The sequence below is a fragment of the Macaca mulatta genome, chromosome 8 (assembly GCF_049350105.2).
Source record: "Macaca mulatta isolate MMU2019108-1 chromosome 8, T2T-MMU8v2.0, whole genome shotgun sequence".
Taxonomy (NCBI): Eukaryota; Metazoa; Chordata; class Mammalia; order Primates; family Cercopithecidae; genus Macaca; species Macaca mulatta.
The window spans coordinates 151,487,219-151,508,524 of NC_133413.1; the positions used below are offsets into that span (position 1 = coordinate 151,487,219).

The 21,306-nt window shown below is 50.4% G+C and overlaps 1 protein-coding gene across 17 annotated transcripts in view; it reads left to right on the forward strand.

Moving 5' to 3' along the window:
* DENND3 (DENN domain containing 3) overlaps positions 1-21,306 on the forward strand; it is a 69,481-nt gene that overhangs the window by 19,056 nt on the left and 29,119 nt on the right. For 9 of the 17 annotated variants that reach the window (XR_013397468.1, XR_013397469.1, XM_077944134.1 and 6 more), the window contains 8 exons: positions 3,584-3,703; positions 4,647-4,865; positions 8,879-9,000; positions 13,956-14,111; positions 16,647-16,743; positions 18,530-18,633; positions 19,525-19,724; positions 20,776-21,297. Coding sequence is in view for 14 of the 17 variants with exons in the window: in XM_077944134.1 (XP_077800260.1) it covers positions 3,584-3,703; positions 4,647-4,865; positions 8,879-9,000; positions 13,956-14,111; positions 16,647-16,743; positions 18,530-18,633; positions 19,525-19,724; positions 20,776-21,297 (1,540 nt within the window). In the remaining 3 variants the exon portion in view is untranslated. Of the gene's footprint in view, positions 1-2,852; positions 3,104-3,583; positions 3,704-4,646; positions 4,866-8,878; positions 9,001-13,955; positions 14,112-16,646; positions 16,744-18,529; positions 18,634-19,524; positions 19,725-20,775; positions 21,298-21,306 lie in introns of all 17 variants that reach the window. The other 8 variants (XR_013397467.1, XM_077944136.1, XM_077944138.1 and 5 more) reach the window with 3 other exon arrangements.

A 21,306-nucleotide genomic window follows, 5' to 3' on the forward strand; every position in this document is an offset into this window, starting at 1 on the left:
GCTCATCTCTGGTCACTCTCAGCGGTCAGGTCTTTGGATCGTCCTCCCTGAGTGACCCCCGCTCCCCGTCTCTCTGATAGCACCCAGTTCTCATCCCGCAGGGCACAGCACAGTTTGTAATTAGGGCTTCTGTGTGTGTGTGTTTGTTTAATGTTCATCTCCCTCATCAGACTCTGAGCTGCATGAAGGTAGAGACCACACCCAGCACTGCATATCCAGGGCTCACAGCCAGGCCCACACAGAGCTGCCCAGCAGTGAGCTGTGTGGTGGGCGAGCGCATGCAGGGATGCCTCGGGTGCCAGTGTTAGCCAGTCAGTGCCCGCTGATCTGTGTCCTGTGCGTGTGTCTAAATGACACAGTGTCTAAATGAGTGACAGTCTGTATCGGGCTTGACTCAGTGCGGCTCTCCATATCAAGTCTAATTAGCTACTGGCTCTAAGTTGGTATAATGCTCATGATCTGTTTTAGGGACTGTCATATATGAATGTTGATTGTTTTGAATAAATCCAAGAGGTCAGTGTAGGCCAAGGTTCTCGTCTGGTGCAGGAGCTAACCCAGCCGTATTTTCTAGAACCCAACTCAAACAAGGTAGCTTCGAGGCTGTTTTAGAGAGCAGCAGTGAGACGGGTCTTGTGTTTTGAGTGTGTGTGTGTCTGTGTCTTGTTACTTCTGGTCTGGGTTATCTCTGATCTATGCTGGTGGAAAGGAGGGAGGAGGGAGGGGCCCCATAGCACAGGGAGTAGAGGAGAGGGCCGTGCCCTGTGCCTTGGCTCCCTGGTTCCCGTTCAGCTTCCTTCCTCTGATGGTGCATGGACCACCAGCCAGAGCAGGGCAAAGACTAGAAACAGCCTCACTCTGCGCTCATCTGCATTTTCTTGCCTGCCAGAGGGACTGATTTTACTTGCTTTACAAATCTTGGGCTTAATTGGGTGTGCAAAATCACACACACACACACACACACACTCATGTACTGTACCTGAGTCATTTTCTATGTTGCTTTATGTGTGACACCTGCTCTTTCCTGGGGCTCAAATCAAGCTGAGATTTGGAAACTGTTTACCTTAAACATCTCTCTCCTCAGTCTCTTCCTCTGTGGAGTGGGTGAAATAACAGCCCACTTCAGAGACTATGGATATTATATGCTAGAAAATCTCTAGTGATTTTCTAGAGACCAACCAAAGGCTGGTGGAGTGATTAGCATTTGTATTTTTTTTTTTAATCTTTAATTGGATAGCTGGTTGACACATTTCTTTTTATTTATTTATTTTTTTGAGACAGAGTCTCGCTCTGTCGCCCAGGCTGGAGTGCAGTGGTGCGATCTCGGCTCACTGCAAGCTCCGTCTCCCGGGTTCACGCCATTCTCCTGCCTCAGCCTCCCTAGTAGCTGGGACTACAGGTGCCCGCCACCATGCCCGCCTAATTTTTTGTATTTTTAGTAGAGACGGGGTTTCATCGTGTTAGCCAGGATGGTCCTCCCAAAGTGCTGGGATTACAGGCGTGAGCCACCGTATTTTTTGAAATATTTAAAATGTTTCACATAAACTTGACATTTATTAATACTGTGCCACGAGTTGGATAATTTAACTTTGCTTTCTTTTCTTTTACATAAAAGAACTTTATTGACATAAATGAATCTGCCTTTATTTATTTATTTATTTATTTTTTGAGACAGAGTTTCACTCTTGTTGCCCAGGCTGGAGTGCAATGGTGCTATCTCGGCTCACTGCAACCTCCACCTCCTGGGTTCAAGCGATTCTCCTGCCTCAGCCTCCCGAGTAGCTGGGATTATAGGCATGTACCACGGTGCCTGGCTAATTTTATATTTTTAGTAGAGACAAGGTTTCTCCATGTTGATCAGGCTGGTCTTGAATTCCCTCAGGTGATCCACCTGCCTTAGCCTCCCAAAGTGCTGGGATTATAGGCGTGAGCCACCGCACCTGGCTGAATTTGCCTAATTTTTAACATGTCTTGCTTCTGTAAACAAACTGGTAACAAGAAAGCAAAGATACCCAAGCACAGTAGGTCCTTAGTGTGGCTGGCAGGTTCTCAGAAACTGCGACATTAAGCCCTGGGTCACAAAATCAATTTCACCATCAACTAATTGATACAGACAAGAGTTAAGTTCCTATGGCATACTACTGGTCATAAAAACATTACCGAACTTCTAAATAAAGACCCAAAGCACTTCTGATATTAAACATTGAAGTAGATGGGAGTTGTACACACATTTAAGAACAATTGATTAAAATAAGGAAGAACATCATTTACCTGCTTATTGCAGTTCAGGGTTGAGGGTGGACAAAGCCCATCCCAGCAGCTTAGGGCCAAGGCAAGAACTAGCCCTGGCCAGATGCTGTCTTATGGCAGGGCCAATCCCATGCTCTCCCGTGCTTGCTCACACCGGGACCTGTCCGCATGGGCCAGTTGGGCTTCAGGATGTGGCAGGAAACCAGAAGATCTGGAAAAAACCTAGCCGGGCACGGGCACAAGGAGAATGTGAAGGTGCCCCCCGCTGGGACGCAATTCCTTTTTCTTATCAACATTCTAACAAAATGACATTATTCAAGGACCTGCGTCTCGTTAGGAAGCAATGCTGGTATCCCCACCACCAAGAAATTACCACCTTTTCTTGTTTTCAGTTTCTCGTATGCAGGCATGCTTAGAATACAGACTTGGGTGACTGGGAGAAAGCAGGGCCACTGGAGACCTTGTTTGTGACCTGTTCCCCCAGCCAACCTCGGCTCCCCGATTCTCTTGATTTCTCACCCTTCCAGGCGCTCCCGTGATGGAGTCTCAGCCGTCTGCTCTGATCACGTCTCTCCTCTGTCTCCCTGTGCTTTGCTTATACTTAGATCCGTCCATTCTGCTCGTTTCCTGGAGCTTCGGGTGCCGAGCCGGGCACCCAGCATTTCCTGAGGGCCTCCCACGTGCCAGCACCCGGGTGGCGGGAACTCGCTGTTGGCAGCCCGTTTCCTGGCAGGCTCAGAAGCCCTCCCTCAGTGAAGGAACTGAACCTCCTCCTCTGGATTTCCTCTGCCAGGTCCAGCCGTGTCTCAGTAGCCATTCTGTGAATACAAAATTTGAACCAAAGTGTGACTTCAAAGTAATACATTTAGAAAAATGTCTTTCTTAAAATTTTAACTGTACATGTCTTGAAGGAGCTTTGACTGTTCAATTGAAAATATTAAGAGAGTTCATAGCATACAGTAACTAAAAAGAATATATAATACCTAAGAATAATTTGAACATGCTTGATTTAGAATTTGTCTTAATTGGGACAAATATCTGCTTTGTAGTTTATCTCTGTCTAGGCAATGAGTAGTCTGCTGATTAATTAGAGCTTAAGGAATTGTGGCTTACTTAGAAAAAGACATTAAGTACTTAATTTATGTTTGAGCCTTTCTCGGCAGTTCTGTGTATCTCTAGACCATTCGATTGTTCTGCAGAATCGAACGTGGCAGCCTGTGTCTTCAGAGACATTTTCTAAGTCTGATGCCCTGGGCGCCGAAATAGTGACTCTAGTGCATGTCAGCCTCTGCCCGGAGCCGCTCTCTGAACTAATGGTGGGCACTGGCTGTCGTAGGTATTTCACATGAAGCCGCTCCAGATTGTGTTTCCTGCCCGAGCAGACCCCGAAAGCCCCATCCTGGACCTGGACCTTCACCTGCCCCTGCTGTGCTTCCGGCCTGAGAAGGTGCTGCAGGTGCGCATCCCTGCCCCGACCAGCACGTCTTGTGCTCCCTGGCTCAGTGGGGCATCAGAGTGATGATCAGAGATGAAGATGCAAGTTTATTCCACAATGTACCGACCGGTATACTCGAAATGTATATTATTATTTTTTAAAGCCAGCGTTCCCTGCAGTGCATGGTATTTGCAAATGGCACTCGTTGCAGGGTCTCAGGTGGCTTTTGTTTGGCAGGTGGAGCTGAGAGACCAGGGAAGAGCCCGCAGTTTGTCTGGTTTTGTTGGGTGGTGTGTTTACGAGCATTTTCTCTTTATTGTACCGGGCTGGTGCGGTGTATATGGGCTGGTGCGGTGGCTCGTGCCTGTAATCCCAGCACTTTGGGAGGCCGAAGTGTAAGGATTGCTTAAGGCCAGGAGTTTGAGACCGGCCTGAGCAACATAGGGAGACCCTGTCTCTACAAAAAAATTTTAAAATGAGCTGGATGTGGAGACACGTTCTTGTGGTCCCAGCTGCTGGGAAGGCCAAGGTGGGAGGATTGCTTAAGCCCAGGAGTTCAAGGCCGCAGTGAGCTATGATCACAGCCTGGGCAACACAGCGAGACCCTGTCTGTACCTTTTTTTTTTTTTTTGAGATGGAGTCTCGCTCTGTCACCCAGGCTGGAGTGCAGTGGCCGGATCTCAGCTCACTGCAAGCTCCGCCTCCCGGGTTTATGCCATTCTCCTGCCTCAGCCTCCCGAGTAGCTGGGACTATAGGCACCCGCCACCTCGCCCGGCTAGTTTTTTGCATTTTTTAGTAGAGATGGGGTTTCACCGGGTTAGCCAGGATGGTCTCGATCTCCTAACCTCGTGATCCACCCATCTTGGCCTCCCAAAGTGCTGGGATTACAGGCTTGAGCCACTGCGCCCGGCCCTTTTTTTTTTTTTTAAAGCGTGTACTCAGTGCGGCGGGTTCTCCCCTCAGGTCCTGACATGCTTCCTGACAGAACAGCGGATCGTCTTCTTCTCCTCGGACTGGGCTCTGCTGACGCTGGTCGCCGAGTGCTTCATGGCCTACCTGTATCCGCTGCAGTGGCAGCACCCCTTCGTGCCCATCCTGTCGGACCAGATGCTAGATTTCGTCATGGCCCCCACGTCCTTCCTCATGGGCTGCCATCTCGACCACTTCGAAGAAGTCAGCAAGGTTAAGTAGTGAACCTTTGATTTGGAATGCTAAATTCCCGTGAGTCCATCACGGGGACACATGGGAAGACACGTCTGACAGTGCTCTGTGGTGAAGGCGGGGTCTGCGCACCTCGGAGAGGTCACGGGTACCGTGAGAAGCAGCTGTTCTCTGGCTGTGTCATTGTCCTGTGGTGAAGTCGGGACCCCTTAGTCTCCTAGTGGAGACGGGCCAGTGAGTGTGCCCACCTCATTGTCCCGGTGGGGGCCGAGTGAGGCGGTTGCCAGCCCGGGCCCACAGCAGGGAGGTGTTCACAGGTGCTGCTGTTGCGGCCCCTCTGTGCATCTGACACAGCGTGTTTTTAGTGGGTGAGCTGATGGATTCGTGCTAAATCTTGCGGTGATGCCAGGAGGCGGACTGGGTTTGGTTTTTAAAAATAGCTTTATTGAGATACAATTTACATACCTCAAAGTTTACCCAATGAAAATGTATGATTCAGTGGGTTTTAGGATATTTGTAGAGTTGTGTAACCATCCTCCGCCGTCCGATTTTAGAAGGGAAATTTTCATCACACGTTAGCAGTCAGCCCCCAGGGCCTGACAGCCTCGCCCATGCGCTTTGTCTCTGGGTTTGCCGGTTCTGGACCTCTGGTGGGAACAGAGTCGCTCCACCCATGGTCCTTCCATCTGGCTCCTTCCACTTCGCATCCTGGATCTGAGACTCCTCCACGTGGTAGCATCTCTCAGCACTTTATTTTTATTGCTAACTAGGGTTTCATCGTATAAATAGACTGAATTTTGTTCATCCACTCACAATGAGGTCGTCGTGATAAAATCTTCATCACACTGTTCAGTGATGACCATGCGGGTTGTTTATACCTGTTGGCTGCTGTGAACACTTGTGTGCAAGTTTTTGTGTGGATGTGTGCTTTCGTTTCTCTCGGGTGCGTCCCCAGGAGTGGAATTGCTGGGTCGTTAGGCAGCTCTTTGTTTAACCCTTTGAGGAACTGCGAAGCTGTTTTCGCAAGGCAGCCGTGCCACTTTACACTCCCACTCGCAGTACGAGGGTTCCAGCTTCTCCTAACGTCCTCGCCGGCGCTGGTTGTTGTCTGCCTTTTTAATGGTAGCCCTCCTGGTGAGGAGGAGCTGATATCTCACTGTGGTTTGATATGCACTTCCCTCGTGACAAATGATGTTCAGCGTCTTTTCCTGTGCTTATTGGTGGTTTGTACAGGGTAGGTTTACATTTAACTTTCCATTTTGAACAATGTCTTTCTTTTCTTTTTTTTTTTTTTTGAGACAGAGTCTCGCTCTGTTGCCCAGGCTGGAGTGCAATGACTTGATCTCGGCTCCCTGCAACCTCTGCCTCCCGGGTTCAAGCGATTCTCCTGTCTCAGCCTCCCAAGTAGCTGGGATTACAGGCACATGCCACCACACCTGGCTAATTTTTGTATTTTTAGTAGTGACGGGGTTTCACCATGTCACCCAGGCTGGTCTCAAACTCCTGGCCTCAAGTGATCCACCCACCTCAGCCTCCCAAAGTGCTGGGATTACAGGCGCGAGCCACCATGCCTTGCCCCGTTTTGAAAATTTCTAAGTGTGCACAAAAATAGAAGAACACAGCGTGTGTCATGTACCCCTCACAGTCTTCAGCCTGTTGCCAGCTTCGCAGTCACCCCCAGCCCCGCTTTTCCCAGAGCATTTTAAAGCAAATCCCAGGCTCCAGATGCTTCCCCCGCAGGTGCTGGGAAGGGCCCGTTGGTTGGGCCGGGCCAGGGTCCCCGCTGCAGGGGAGAACCGTGCTTGTGTGTTCCTGCCAAGGTGAGTGACTCACTGGGGAAAACACACTTCAGGAAAAGGCCAGGCAGACCTCCGTGGAAGGAACGGAAAAGCGTCATCCATCCCGCCTCGCAGACGAGGAGAAAATAAGCTGTGTTCTGCAGTTTAAAGTTGTTTCTTTTTTTAGTCATTAGGGGAAGAAAATCGTGTTTCAGGCTGTTTTAGGCGGACAGCTTTTTTTCACGTTAGCCTAGCAGTTCCAGTCAGCAGCGGGGGACACCTTTGAGGCACTTACCTGTTGTGAAAAATACGAGGAGAAGCAGCTGCTCTTCTGGGTTTGTTTGGGTGTTTTTGTTTTTTGTGGCTGGCGGTGCGATCTGCAGGAAGGAGCTGGAGTGATCCTATGCGCCTCCACAAAACCCTCTTGCATCTCCCAAAGATGCTGGGCGTTCACACGTCCAGGGGACCAGCCACGTGCCTCGCTGCTTTAGCATTTTGTGTATTTGCCTTGTAAGGTTTTGAGGCCAAGAATGTGTTTGCGCATATTTCACGTAGCCGCCTGAACCGCACTCTAAAGGGCGGGCCCAGAATGAGAGCCGGGGAGTCGGGGCCTTCCTCGGGAACCTGGCATCGCGTTCCGGGGCTATTGAAGTGCGGGGTTCAGGCACATGACTCAGTATTTGTGTACTCTGTCACAATAGCCTCTCCAAGTCATCAGGTGCATATCTCAAACATTCCAGGGTTGTGTGGTCTCTTAGCCCAGGCCCCTACCCGTGCTCCCGTGCTTGGAGGGGCAGAGCTGGCTGGGGAGCTGAGCCAACACAGTGGACGTTGGGGGTTGGTGGTGCCCTCACTGAAGTTCTGGAATGCTCCCTCTAAGACTCCCAAAAAGCAGTACATGCAGTGTTTATACCAGGGTAGGAGAAACCTTGACAACAACATGTACTGGAATCTTTTCTTTCCTTTTTCTTTTTTTTTTTTTTTGAGATGGAGTTTCGTTCTTGTTGCCCAGGCTGGAATGTGATGGTGTGATCTCAGCTCACCACAACCTTCGCCTCCCGGGTTCAAGCGATTCTCCTGCCTCAGTCTCCTGAGTAGCTGGGATTGTAGGCACACACCAGCATGCCTGGCTAATTTTTGTATTTTTAGTAGAGACGAGGTTCCACCATGTTGGCCAGGCTGGTCTCAAACTCCTGACCTCATGATCCACCCGCCTCGGCCTCCCAAAGTGTTGGGATTACAGGTGTGAGCCACCACACCCGGCCTGTATTGGAATCTTCACTGAAAGAGAAAGGCATATGGGTAAGCAAAATGTGGTCTTTCCACATAATGGACTATTCAGGCTGAAGAAGCAAGGACGTTCTGACACATGCCACAGATGGGTGAGCCTCACAGACGTCAACGTGGAGTGAAATAGGCCAGTCCCAAAAGAACAAATGTTGTTCATGAATCTACTCATTTGAGGTCCCCAGAGGAGTCAAATTCATGGAGACAGAAAGCAGATTAGTGCGCGTGTGGAGGGGAGGCTGGGAGCTGTGCTGGATAGTGAGAGTTTGTTTGGGATGATGAAAGCATTCCGGGATGGATGGGGGAGATGCTTGCACAGCTACTCAAATGCACTTACACTGTCGAGCTGCACCCTTAACAATGGTTACATTGATACAGTTTATTTTACCACAATTAAGAAAAATAAGAGAGAGGCATATTTAATCAAATTTAGCCCATTAACGTAGCTCATGATATATACTAGATTTTTGTGTAGAACATATGAGGTGTAGAACATATGAGGCTATGTGTGCATTTATTTTATTTTATTATTATTATTATTTGAGGTAGGGTCTCGCTCTGTTGCCCAGGCTTCAGTGCAGTGGTGTGATCTCAGCTCACTGCAGCCTCAACCTCCTGTGCTCAAGGGATCCTCCTGCCTCAGCCTCCCGAGTAGCTGGGACCACAGGCACATGCTACCACACTCGGCTAATTTCTTTTAAATTTTTTGTAGGGACAGGGTATTACTGTGTTGCTCAGGCTGGTCTCAAACTCCTGGGCTCAAGTAGTCTGCCTGCCTTGGCCTCTCAAAGTGCTGGGATTACAGGTATGAGTCACTGCGCCCAGCCTATGTGTGCATTTTAAAGAGGGTCATTTAATTAACGATGACACTGTCTTAGTGAACTCAAAACATATTTATGTGTTTTCAAAGAGGTATACAAATTCTGAGATTCTTCTGTCAATCTTTACAGATGATTCCTTGTTTTCTAGGAAGCTGACGGTTTAGTTCTGGTAAATATTGATCATGGGAGCATCACCTACTCCAAGTCCACGGACGATAATGTGGACATTCCTGATGTCCCCCTCCTGGCGGCCCAGACGTTTATTCAGAGGTAATGGGAAACATAATAGTATGAATTTCAGACTGTCTTTGTTCAGATTCTGTATTTGCCACTTCAAGTATCTTTTCCTATTTTATTTTTTTATTTTTATTTATTTATTTATTTATTTTTTTGAGACGGAGTCTCTCTCTGTCGCCCAGGCTGGAGTGCAGTGGCATGATCTCGGCTCACTGCAAGCTCCGCCTCCCGGGTTCACGCCATTCTCCTGCCTCAGCCTCCCATGTAGCTGGGACTATAGGCACCTGCCACTGCGCCCGGCTAATTTTTGTATTTTTAGTAGAGACGGGGTTTCACCATGTTAGCCAGGATGGTTTTGATCTCCTGACCTCGTGGTCTGCCCGTCTCGGCCTCCCAAAGTGCTGGGATTACAGGCGTGAGCCACCGCGCCTGGCCCCAATTTTATATAATTGATAGATGTTTTATGTATTATAGTTTGGAAATTATTTGTGAATTTTTTTTTTTTTGAGATGGAGTCTCACTCTTGTTGCCCAGGCTGGGGTGCGGTGGCGCAATCTCGGCTTACTGCAACCTCTGCCTCCCGGGTTCAAGTGATTCTCCTGCCTCAGCCTCCCAAGTAGCTAGAATTACAGGTGCCCGCCACCATGCCTGGCTAATTTTTGTATTTTCAGTTTTTGCCATGTTGGCCAGGCTGGTCTTAAACTCCTGACCTCAAGTGATCCGCCCGCCTTGGCTTCCCAAAGTGCTGGGATTACAGGCATGAGCCACCACGCCCAGCCGTGAATATTTTGAAATGAAAGTGATTTGTCTTTATTCCAATCTTGTCTGAATATTAATTCAAGTCGAGAGACAGTGACATCCCCCAGGAAACCTACCCAACCTCTCCTGTGCCCCAGGCTCCTGTGCCTGTGATCCTTGAAGTTCCCTATCCATTCATTCACTCATTCATTCATTCATTCATTCACTCACTGGATGTGTATTGCATCCCCAACATATACCCGGAATTGGGCAGTGCCTGTGTACTAATGACAGGACAGCCATGGCCCCTGTCCCATGACTTCGTCAGTCTGCTGGGTTCTGATGGGTATGACCCATTCTCTCCGAGCTAGAAGTTGTCCATTTCTTTCACTCCTGGCACTGTATTGGCACTTTCCTTTTTCTTTCTCTCTCTTTTTTTTTTTTTTTTTTTGAGATGGAGTCTCACACTGTTGCTTGGGCTGGAGTGCATTGGCGCCATCTTGGCTCACTGCAACCTCCGCCTCCCGGGTTCAAGCAATTCTCCTGCCTCAGCCTCCCAAGTAGCTGGGATTGCACCTCCATGCCTGGCTAATTTTTTGTATTTTTAGTTGAGATGGAGTTTCACTATGTTGGCCAGGCTGGTCTTGAACTCCTGACCTCATGATCTGCCTACCTTGGCCTTCCAAAGTGCTGGATTACAAGTGTGAACCACCGTGCTCGGCCTGGAACTTAATTTTTTCGTAGTGTTTTATAGTTTATGTTTTCTTTCATCTCTGTTACTCAACCTCATTGGCTTAGATCAGGCATCAGCAAACTTTTTCCAACAAGGGTCAAATAATATTTCAGGCTTTGGGGGCCCTGAGGCCTCTGTTGAGGTGGAGAGGCTTGGCAGGGATTTGGTCAGGGGAGGGTGAGAGGAGGTGTAGTTGCTAATGATGTCAGGACGGAGGTGTTGGGTCGTCTTGGGTGTGCCCCAAGCAGTGACTCAGCTTCGGTGCCAGGGCTCCCTCGGGGTTGCTCTGGGGGAGCTCATTTTTCCCTTCAGCATTTTATAAAATGATAGCAGGAGAGATCCTGCTCTTGAGTCCTCACAGCCTGTGGGATCCAACTGCAGTCAGGCCCCGAGTGCGGGTCGTGGAGGTGATGCTGGAGGGAGCAGAGCGCTGAGGCTTGCAGACAGCCAGGCTGTACTTGCTCCTGGTGAAGCCTGTGATGCAGTCTGGATTTGGGTCAGCAGTCACCTGTCTTCTCTCCGCCTTCCTTTGTCTTTGCGTTGGGAGGAGTGGGAAGGAGGAGCGGGGTTTCTGGCCTGGCCTTTCACCTGGCTTTTCTGATTTCTGACTCTTACCTTGGTGTGGATTATTCCTTCTACCTGGAAGTTTTCTGTAAATGTTTAGGAGAACTACCTTTTTATTTTTTGGAGATGGAGTCTTGCTCTGTCACCCAGGCTGGGGTGCAGTGGCATGATCTCGGCTCTCTGCAACCTCCGCCTTCCAGGTTCAAGTGATTCTTCTGCCTCAGCCTCCCTAGTAGCCGGGATTACAGGCACCCGCCACCACGCCTGACTAATTTTTGTATTTTTAGTAGAGACGGGGTTTCACCATGTTGGCGAGGCTGGTCTCGAACTTCTGACCTCAGGTGATCCACCTGCCTGGGTCTCCCAAAGTGCTCAGATTACAGGTGTGAGCCACCGCACCCGGCCAGAGAACTACCTTTATTATTGTTCTTGCATCTTAAAAAATTCCCTAAGGCCTTAAAGCCAAGCGATGGTCTCGCACAGGCAAGGTTTGTTTCTGTTTGCTTGGGCTGTGGAATCGCTGACTCTCCTCCCCAGCCAGGGGCACCTGAGCAGCCGTTCTGTTGGCAGCTGTCGTCTGTGTGAACTTTGAAGGAGACACGTGCTTTCCCAATCTCAGTTGCTTTCTGGTAAGCCACAGCTGCTTCCTTGACTTTTAGAGTGTGGCATTCTGAAACAGAACTGAGCTTTGTGAGACTGTGGTGGAGCTCTGAGCATTTCCAGGAAGGTGGGATTCCGCCTGTGTCCTCGTCGTCTTGTTAGAATTCCGGAATAGGAAAGCACACGGTGCGGAGGCTGGACCCCACTTTGGCTAGATCCCCCAGAATGGGGATGCAGGATGTTGTGTCTCCCACAGTCTCATTTTTGGAGACTATTTTATAAACACGAGCTAATCCATGTGCCATAGGTGACCTGTCTATAAGAGGCCTCTGAGCTCATAATACGGGCTGTGGGCTGCGGTGTGTGTCGGGGGGCGTCCTCAGGGGGCTCCAGAGTGCAATGTGCATCTCTCTGCACCTAGGCATGTGACTGGGAGGGACAGGGCAGCCCCCTTCTTCCCCAGCTTTCCCCAGCACCCTTGGTTCTTGGTCACTCTCTGCACTGCTGTCCTCGTCTCTGATGGAAGTCACTCTCTCCCTGGGCAGCAGGGGCAGGGTCCCCAGCTCAGGGCTGTGCTGGCTGCGTCTTGGGTGAGGGAGGCACGGGATCCCGGGGGAGGGGATGGCCGTCTCCTTCAGACCCCACTGTCCCTGCACCAGAAGATGCAGAAAGAGAAGCTGCCACTCCAGGTGGCATCATAGCCCTTTTTACATGAGGGAAGTCATCAAAATTTCTTTCCCTTGCATTCTACGTGTTCTTCCAGATGAAAGGCCAGTTTAATGCTGGTAAACATCGCAGTTCTTGAGACTCCTCTAGGCAGGGGTAGTTGCCCAAGTCCTGTGAGTCTGGTCAGCCAGGGCTGGGCTGGCCCCTCAGCATGTTTGGAGAGAACCCTGGCTGTGGCGCCGCCTGCCTGCCACTCCCCTGGTGGGCCACTCCACCCAGAATCCTGTTCTTCCCTTTTTCTGTCCCTGTCTCCAGGAGGATCAGGCAGCGGCAGGGGCCTGTGGCCAATGCGCCCTTCCCATCACAGAGAAGATTGGCTCCTGCCAGCCATGCTGACCCGGCCCACACCCTCCCCCACCCCGGCCACCATGCTGGGCTGCACTGGGTCCATCAGGTCCCCCGTCTGCATCTTCCTGTCACATCTCTGGTTCCAGGTCATCTCCTGGGAGAACTCTTCTCCACTCGCTCAATCTGACCATCACGTCTCTCTAGCCCATCGCTCTGACGTGCGTCTCTGCCTGATGTCCCTATTATCTCCTGTTTTCTTGATTTGTCTCTTTTCCTACTTCCTCCCACTCACATGAAAGTGCCATGCAGGCAGGGGCTTGGCCTGTGTCCACCACCCTTCCCCAGCACACAGATCAGTGTATGGCAAAAGTAGGATATAGTAGGTCCTCAAGAAATATGTGTGACCAGATATGCGTTGGTTCTGTTTATTTTGTATATTTCTAACGTCCCTCTAGACATGCAGCCTTGAGTGGTGTTGGGAAGGCCAGGGGTCCAATCTCATGGTGACTCAGGATTGACAGATATCTGTGAGTTCCTGTCCCTGAGTAAGGCCCTCTGGGGTGAGCCTGTGGCCATGTCCTGGTGGGCCAAGAGTGGTGACACTCAGGACGTTTGTTGCAGGGCACAGAGGGGCATCTGATCCTGTCTGGGCAGGAAGTACAGAGGGGAAGCCATGGGGGAGCCGTGACTGTCCCTTCTAGGCAGCCCTGAGTGACCTGTCAAGAGGCAGCCTTACCTGGAAGCCTTTGGTGTCCTAGAAGGGGGAGTGCCCTCACTACAGTGGCAGGAGGGAATGATCTGGCCTGGGTGAAGTGTGCGGAGTCCAAGTCGAGGCCCATGTGAGTCCGTGTGTGGAGGTGAACCCACTCTTCCAGTTATGTACTTTTCTTTTTTTTTTTTTAGACAGAGTTTCCCTCCTGTCCACCAGGCTGGAGTGCAGTGGCACGATCTCGGCTCACTGCAACCTCCACCTCCCAGGTTCAAGCGATTCTCCTGCCTCAGCCTCCCGAGTAGCTGGGATCACAGGCTCCCACCACCACGCCTGGCTAATTTTTGTATTTTTAGTAGAGACGGGGTTTCACCACATTGGCCAGGCCGGTCTTGAACTCCTGACCTCAGGTGATCCACCCGCCTCGGCCTCCCAAAGTGCTGGGATTACAGGCGTGAGCCACCGCGCCCAGCCCCAGTGATGTACTTTTAACGATCACCCGCCCCTCAAATTATTGATCGGTATTTGAGCCTGCGAAGTGTTCATTTACCTGGTGGGCCGTGTGCCGCTGGTGGGCGGCCGTGGCCCGTGGCGCTGGGACTGAGCCAGCTTCGGTCTGCCTCCTTCCAGGGTGCAGAGCCTCCAGCTCCACCACGAGCTGCATGCCGCCCACCTCCTCTCCAGCACAGACCTGAACGAGGCCCAAGCCCACCGGCGGGCCTGGCAGCAGAAACTCAACTGCCAGATACAGCAGACCACCCTGCAGCTGCTTGTGAGCATCTTCAGGTACGTGAGAGAACGTTTCCGGCGTCCATGAGGAGGTAACCAGCCAGTCAGCCATTCATTTCATGGGGATCGTGCACCCTGCCCCAGAGGGCAGGCCATTAGCACCATCTGCCTGGCAAACACCAGCGGTCCCCGCCCCGCCAAAGCTTTTCTTGTGACTGTTACAATCAGCAGTTACGGGAAGTTTGTTCTTTTGACTCTGACCCTGCCTGTGCCTTCCTAACGCCCTCTCCTGCTGGTGACTGTGCCTTCCTAACACCCTCTCCTGGTGACCCCCTGCAGGTGGCTGTTTTGGGACAGCCCTCTAGGAAGACACAAATCTGATTAACCTGCAGGGAGCACCTGTCACTCTGGCCTGTGCTGGCTCCGGTCTCTGGCTCAGTCCACGGAGGGCTCTGTCCCACGAGGCCTGCATCCAGGGGCTGGTGAGGGACAGACAGGCCATTTTGATGTGACTCGTAAGCTAGATGATGAAACCATTTATGGGAGAGCCACAGGACGGGTGGGACACTCAAGATGTGCCCGTTAGCGAGTTTTCTTTCTCCTCATTCCAGGAATTACTGCATTAGCTGCCTCCCGCATGCTATTGCTTCCCCAGTGCTTGAGCTAGAATTGGTTAAGTGGACAAGTCAAGTGTGTTTATTTCAGTGTGATACGGTGCAGGTATTGAGTTGCTATTTCTGGCCTAAATATGCGGTCACTTAAGGAATGTTTGGCAAAAATGATAGCTTCATAGATAAGTACTTGGTAATACAAAAGCCTTTGGGCCTTCTCCCACCCACCCTTTCTTTCTCTGGCAGTGTTCCTCCTCTCCTTCTCGCTGGTTACTCCCTGAGTCCAGGAGGCACCCCCGATGCTAGCCTCATCTGTTCCTGAGGGGCCTTCTGCTTTGGAAGGGGGTTAGCACAGAGGCTGCTGGCTTGATCGTACTCTGTGTAATTATTTCAAAATGGAAATTTAAATGGCTTTTTTTTTTTTTTTTTTTATTGAGACAGAGTCTTACTCGGTCACCCAGGCTGGAGTGCGGTGACGCCATCTCGGCTCACTGCAACTGCCGCCTCCCAGGTGCAAGTGATTCTCCTGCCTCGGCCTCAGAAGTATCTGGGACTACAGGCACACACCACCACGCCTAGCTAATTTTTTGTATTTTTAGTAGAGACGGGGCCAAAACGTGGCCATTTCACCATGTTTGCCAGGGCAGTCACCAAATCCTGACCTCAGGTGATCCTCCTGCCTTGGCCACCCAACGTGCTGGGATTACAGGTGTGAGCTACCGCGCTGGGCCTGAATGGCCTATTCTTTTGATGTATTTGTTTGCATAAAGTGAATAATTTATTAGGAAAAAATGGGATGGTGTATTACAGACATGTGATATTATCTTTGCCCAAAGAGGCATAATTAGTGTGGTCCTAAATATGTTGTTTTCCTTTTGTTCTTTGAAAATGAAATATTTTATGAACAAGTTTTTTTTTTTTTAATTTCTTAATATTTTACAAGCTCAGTGAGTTGACAGAAAAGCAGAATAGTCCCAGCCACTCGAGAGGCTGAGGCGGGAGGATCCCTTGAGCCTAGGAGTTTGAGAACAGCCTGGACGACATAGCAAGATCCTGGCTCTTTATAAAAAGAAGCAGAAGATATGATTACAGATGATAAAACTTTATTTCCCCTAGATGAAATAACTTATTCTCTCAAGGAAAACACTAAACAGGTTATGTACTAACTATGCCCTGTAAGGTTGTTCGTTCTATTTGTATATTACTTTAGATCTGGGAGATCACGTGCTAAAATCTCGATGGGTTTATAACATGATCTGAGGAAACTGGGTACCAAGACGTGAAGTGGGCCAGGTGTGGTGGCTCACGCCTGTAATCCCAGCACTTTGGGAGGCCAAGGTGGGTGTATCACCTGAGGTCAAGAGTTTGAGACCAGTCTGGCCAACGTGGTGAAACCCCATGTCTACAAAAAATATGAAAATTAGCCAGGTGTGGTGGTGTGTCCCTGTAATCCCAGCTACTTGGGAGGCTGAGGCAGGAGAATCACTTGAACCCGGGAGGCAGAGGTTGCAGTGAGCCAAGATTGTGCCACTGCACTCCAGCCTGGGCCATAGAGCGAGACCCCATCTAAACAAACAAGCAAACACAGAGGTGAAATGACTTGTCTGGGGAGGCTGGCGGCCAAGCTGGTTAGCACTTGGAGAGTCTAGCTGCCCCTCTGGGCTCCCCACCCTGAACTCAGTTTCATGTGTGTGAACCACAACTGATTTTTGTGTCTTAATTTGCATAAGGAACTGGTGGGCTGGAGGAAGGTGAGGACAGGAACACTGCCTCCTGGAGTTTCATTCTAGTTGGGGGAAATTTATGCTTGACCATGAAATACATCCATGTCGTATCATTTTGGTAATCAAGAATCTTTCTGAAGAATACAGCTTTTTCAAACTTTGTATCTCTTGTAACCATTTTTCTGCTACTAAAAGTGGTCTATTTTTTCATGTATTTAAGAATGTTTTAGCACTCAGACTATCTTTCTCTTTGTCAGAGATGTAAAGAATCATTTAAATTATGAACACAGAGTCTTTAATAGTGAAGAATTTCTCAAAACCAGGGCTGCAGGGGACCATCAGTTTTATAAGCAGGTGAGAGCTGTGGGATGTGGGTTCAGTCCTATGTGTGTTCAGTCCATTATCCTTTTCTGTATTTAAATACTTTTCAAAATAAATTTTCTCAAGTGTATCAATTTTTCCAAAAAGTTTGTTTTAGCACGGTTCCTTTTGGTCATGTGACTCTCCCTCTTTTTTTAAAAAATCAGCTTTTTAAGAGTATAATTTACTTATGGCCAGGCACAGTGGCTCACGCCTGTAATCCCAGCACTTTGGGAGGTGAGGCGGGCAGATCACTTGAGGTTAGGAGTTTGAGACCAGACTGACCAACATAGTGAAACCCTGTCTCTACTAAAAATACAAAAATGAGCCAGGCGTGGTGGCGGGTGCCTGTAATCCCAGCTACTCAGGAGGCTGAGGCAGGAGAATTGCTTGAACCTGGGGAGTGGAGGTTGCAGTGATCCAAGATGGTGCCACTACACTCCAGCCTGGGTGACAGAGCAAGATTCCGTCTCAAAAAAATATATATATATATAAAATTTACTTAAAATATGGCCATTTCAAGTGTGTGGTTTGATGGATTTTGACAAATGTACATATCTGTATCACTACTTCCTCAACCTGGACATAGAAAGAACATTCCCATGACCCCAGTCAGCCCCATCCCTCCCCAGGTCCTGGCAACTCTACCTGCGTGCGTCCCCATAGACGGTCAGCCCGTCTCAGAGTCTCAGGCTGTGCAGTCGTACGGTCTGCGCTCTGTCTGCCTCTCTCCCTCAGCCTCCTGCCTCGGACCGAGCTGGGCTACTGTGTGTCTCAGCAGCAGCTCCTTTTTTTGCTAGGAATGTCCTGTGGTTGGGACAGAGTGCGCTTCGTTCTTCTGTCCACCTGCTACTGAGCATTTGGGTTTTTCCATTTGTGACTATTACAAAAAAATAATCACGTCGGGGGCTTTGCCCTGGCAGGCGATAGAAGCTGCCTGAAGAGTCCCTTGATCCTTTTGGGTTTTTTTTTTTTTTTTTTACAGCTTTGGGGTAGGCCGAGAATAGCCTTTCTCTAGGGTTGGTTTATAACCTAGCCCATCTGCTAAGTGATGTGCCCCCGCCCCCCCGGGTCTCCTGAATGGCTGGGGGTCAGCCAGGACCCTCCGCCCTGGCTGTTGGGAGCGTGACTGGCTCTCTGCCCTTGTGAGCTTGGAGAGTTTTGCTGACAGCTTCCCAGTCGTTCTTTGGTTTGATGCGGTTTCGCCCTATGCCTGGGCAGCGGGGTATTCAGCAAAGGCTTAGGGAGACCCTGATGCAGGTTTCCTAATACAGGCTCCTAATACAGACCTGATACAGGCTCCCTGTATCATTCCCTCCTTTCCAGAGCCCTGCCCGAGGCTTCCGGCTGCCCCAGCCTCTGTGAGCTCCCTCCACACCCTCAGTGCTGCGGCTGTACCAGCCACGAGCCTGCCTCTTGTCCAGTGTCTGAAAACAGTCGTTTCTCTTTTTTATCGAGTTTCCTCACAGTTTATGTCAAGAGGATATGTCTGAGCCTTGCCTAGTGCCTTATGGCCAGAAGCATGTGTCCACCTCTTTTAGCTATGATGAAATACGCTTTTGTTCACGGGGTGGGTATGTGGGCCCCGCTGTGTGAATGTATGGCCGCCATTTCTTCTCCTCTGTGAATGAGGAAGAACAGAAAACCCTCGAGTTGGTTCACTCAGTATCCACTGGGCATGAGTGGTGGTGCCCAGTTCTGTGCCAGGAGGCTCAGGGGCTTTGGAGCAGGGACCTGGGGAGTTGGCACAGCCCAGTGACCAGCCTTCTGTCTTTTCCAGGTCTTAGACACCTACATGTTCCATTCTTTCCTTAAAGCCCGGCTCAATAGGAGGATGGACGCCTTTGCTCAGATGGACCTCGACACCCAGTCGGAGGAGGACAGGTGCTTCACTGTCGTGTTTTGGATCCACAGCTCTTTAGGGATCACAGTGTCCAAGGACCTCAGTTTTATTCAAATGAGTAAACGAGAAAGTCAACAGGAAATGCCTTGTGCTTAGAAACTCATGATGAACTGGGCAACAGCTGGGAAGCTCTTCTCTCTACGCTTCTACCTCTTTTTTTTTTTTGAGACAGAGTCTCACTCTTGTTGCCCAGGCTGGGGTGCAGTGGCGCAATCTTAGCTCACTGCGACCTCTGCTTCCTGGGTTCAAGTGATTCTCCTGCCTCAGCTTCCTAAGTAGCTGGGATTAGAGACACCCACCATCATGCCTGGCTAATTTTTGTATTTTTGTAGAGATGGGGTTTCATCATGTTGGCCAGGCTGGTCTCAAACTCCTGACCTCAGGTGATCCACCCACCTCAGCCTCCCAAAGTGCTGGGATTACAGGCATGAGCCACCACTCCTGGCCTGTTTCTACTTCTTGAGGGAACGCTTGAAACATGCCTGATGTTAGCGTGCTCCCCGTGGTTTGCGGCCCTGTGTCTTCCTTGGTGTCACTCTCTCCCATCTCCTTTCTCTCTTCCCACCTACCCCCATCCTCGAAGCCTGTTGTTTTCCATCTCTTCCTTGCTCTTTGCCTGAGCACCCTCCAACATGCGTCCGCTGCAGTCAGGGCTCCTGTTGGCTTATGATGGTTTCTTCTGGGCTTGCGTCTGGGTCTCCCTGAGGCTGCACTTGGTGAGATTTGGGCAACACGTTCTTACCAGTCTGTTTTCCACTGGTCTGTAAGAGTATCACATGCTCTTCGTTACACTGGGGAAAATGCTTAGTTTAGGCTTATTCTGCAATCATTATTGTGTCTATAAAGTAAAGTGTTGCTTTTTCCTACCCCAGAATAAATGGAACGCTTGTAAGTCCAAGGAGACCGACTGTTGAGAAAATAGCGTCTCGGAAGTCCTCGCACCTGCAGGTCACCCACAGGCGCATGGTGGTCAGCATGCCCAACCTGCAGGACATCGCCATGCCTGAGCTGGCACCCAGGAACTCCTCGCTCCGGCTGACGGACACCGCAGGCTGTACGGGCAGCAGCGCAGGTAAGGGCTGCCCCCCATCGTGGTGCTGTGTGTCGGTCCCCCCATTCCTGCACTGCAAGTCGTTGAGCAAAACTGGAACTTGTTTCAGGGGAGAGGAGTGGGCTTGTTTTAGCAGCCGAGTTATTTGAAATGTTTAGAATATTCATTTTGCCAACTGTGTGCCTTCTAGAAAATTGTTTCTTGTCTGTATTTTCTGCCACCCAGTGTCACTGCTAAAGATAACGGGCGCTCTGCATGGTTCGGCATCCTTCACAAGCGCAGGCTATGTGTGTCTGTGTGTGTGTGGATTGCATGTGTATAAATAACATATTTACACATACACATGTGTGATAGGAGGCGGGGGCATCAGGCACTTTCTAGAGCCAGAGCTGTGAAGGAGCCCAGTGCCCCTGCCCTCGTGGAGCTGGCATTCCAGGGCCAGGGCTAAAGTGAGCAGGGCCAGGGATGGGGAGGGGCTGTGACTGTGGTTGGGACATTTCTACAGAGACGGGAGTGCATGGAGAGGCTGAGTCCTGCCTGGCGCCTTCTCAGGGAGGTACATCCTGTCCCTAGTGGATGGGAGAAACTGTTGGGAGGCCGGGGCCTTGACCCCCGGGGCACCTGCAGCTGCTGTCTCAGGCCCAGGCAGCAAGCACCACGCGGCTCCTCCTGATCACTGTGCTCGGACCCCAGGAGCCGCATGAGCGACAGCTTGATGACCCCGAGGGCTATGGTCATCCTGCCTAGCAAGTACATCTTGGCTTCGACTATTAGCTTCATCCTCAAATAAAGCCTCAGTACCCGATACCTCAATAGTATTAGTGGTTGTAGCAAGTCAGATTGCTCAGTGAATGCTAGCTGCTGTTTTCCTGGGGGTACCATGGGAGCAAAGTGAGGGTTCTCTCATGCCTCCCAGGGCGGTGGGTGCGTGGAGCTTTCTGGAGGGACACACCCATTCTCATTTTATTTTGCATCCAGAGAAACATCGTCCTTGACAAGATGATGTCACAGGGACACGTGTTCATTTGTAAGGGCTGTGCTAATGGTCTCCTTTTTCCCCTTAATGTTTTAGTTCTGAATGTGACGCCGAAGTCCCCATATACATTCAAGATTCCCGAAATCCACTTTCCGCTGGTGAGCGAGTGCGTGCAGACGTACTATGCTGACTTTGTCACCCTGCTGAGCAAGGCCATGGACTTTCTGACCCCTGATAACTCTCTGCTCCTGGCCCGCTATTTCTACCTCCGAGGGCTCGTTCATCTGATGCAAGGACAGCTGCTGAGCGCCCTCTTGGACTTCCAGAATCTGTATAAAACAGACATACGGATCTTTCCCACTGATTTGGTGAAGAGGACGGTGGAATCCATGTCTGCCCCCGAGCGGGCGCAGGCGGAGCGGGCGCCGGAGCTGATGCGGCTCATCAGCGAGATCCTGGACAAGCCGCACGAGGCCTCGAAGCTGGACGACCACGTGAAGAACTTCGAGCTGCCCAAGGAGTACATGCAGCTGGACGACTTCATGAAGCGGGTCCAGGAGTCAGGGATCGTGAAGGACGCCAGCACCATCCAGCGGCTGTTCGAGGCCTTGACTGTAGGTAAGAGGA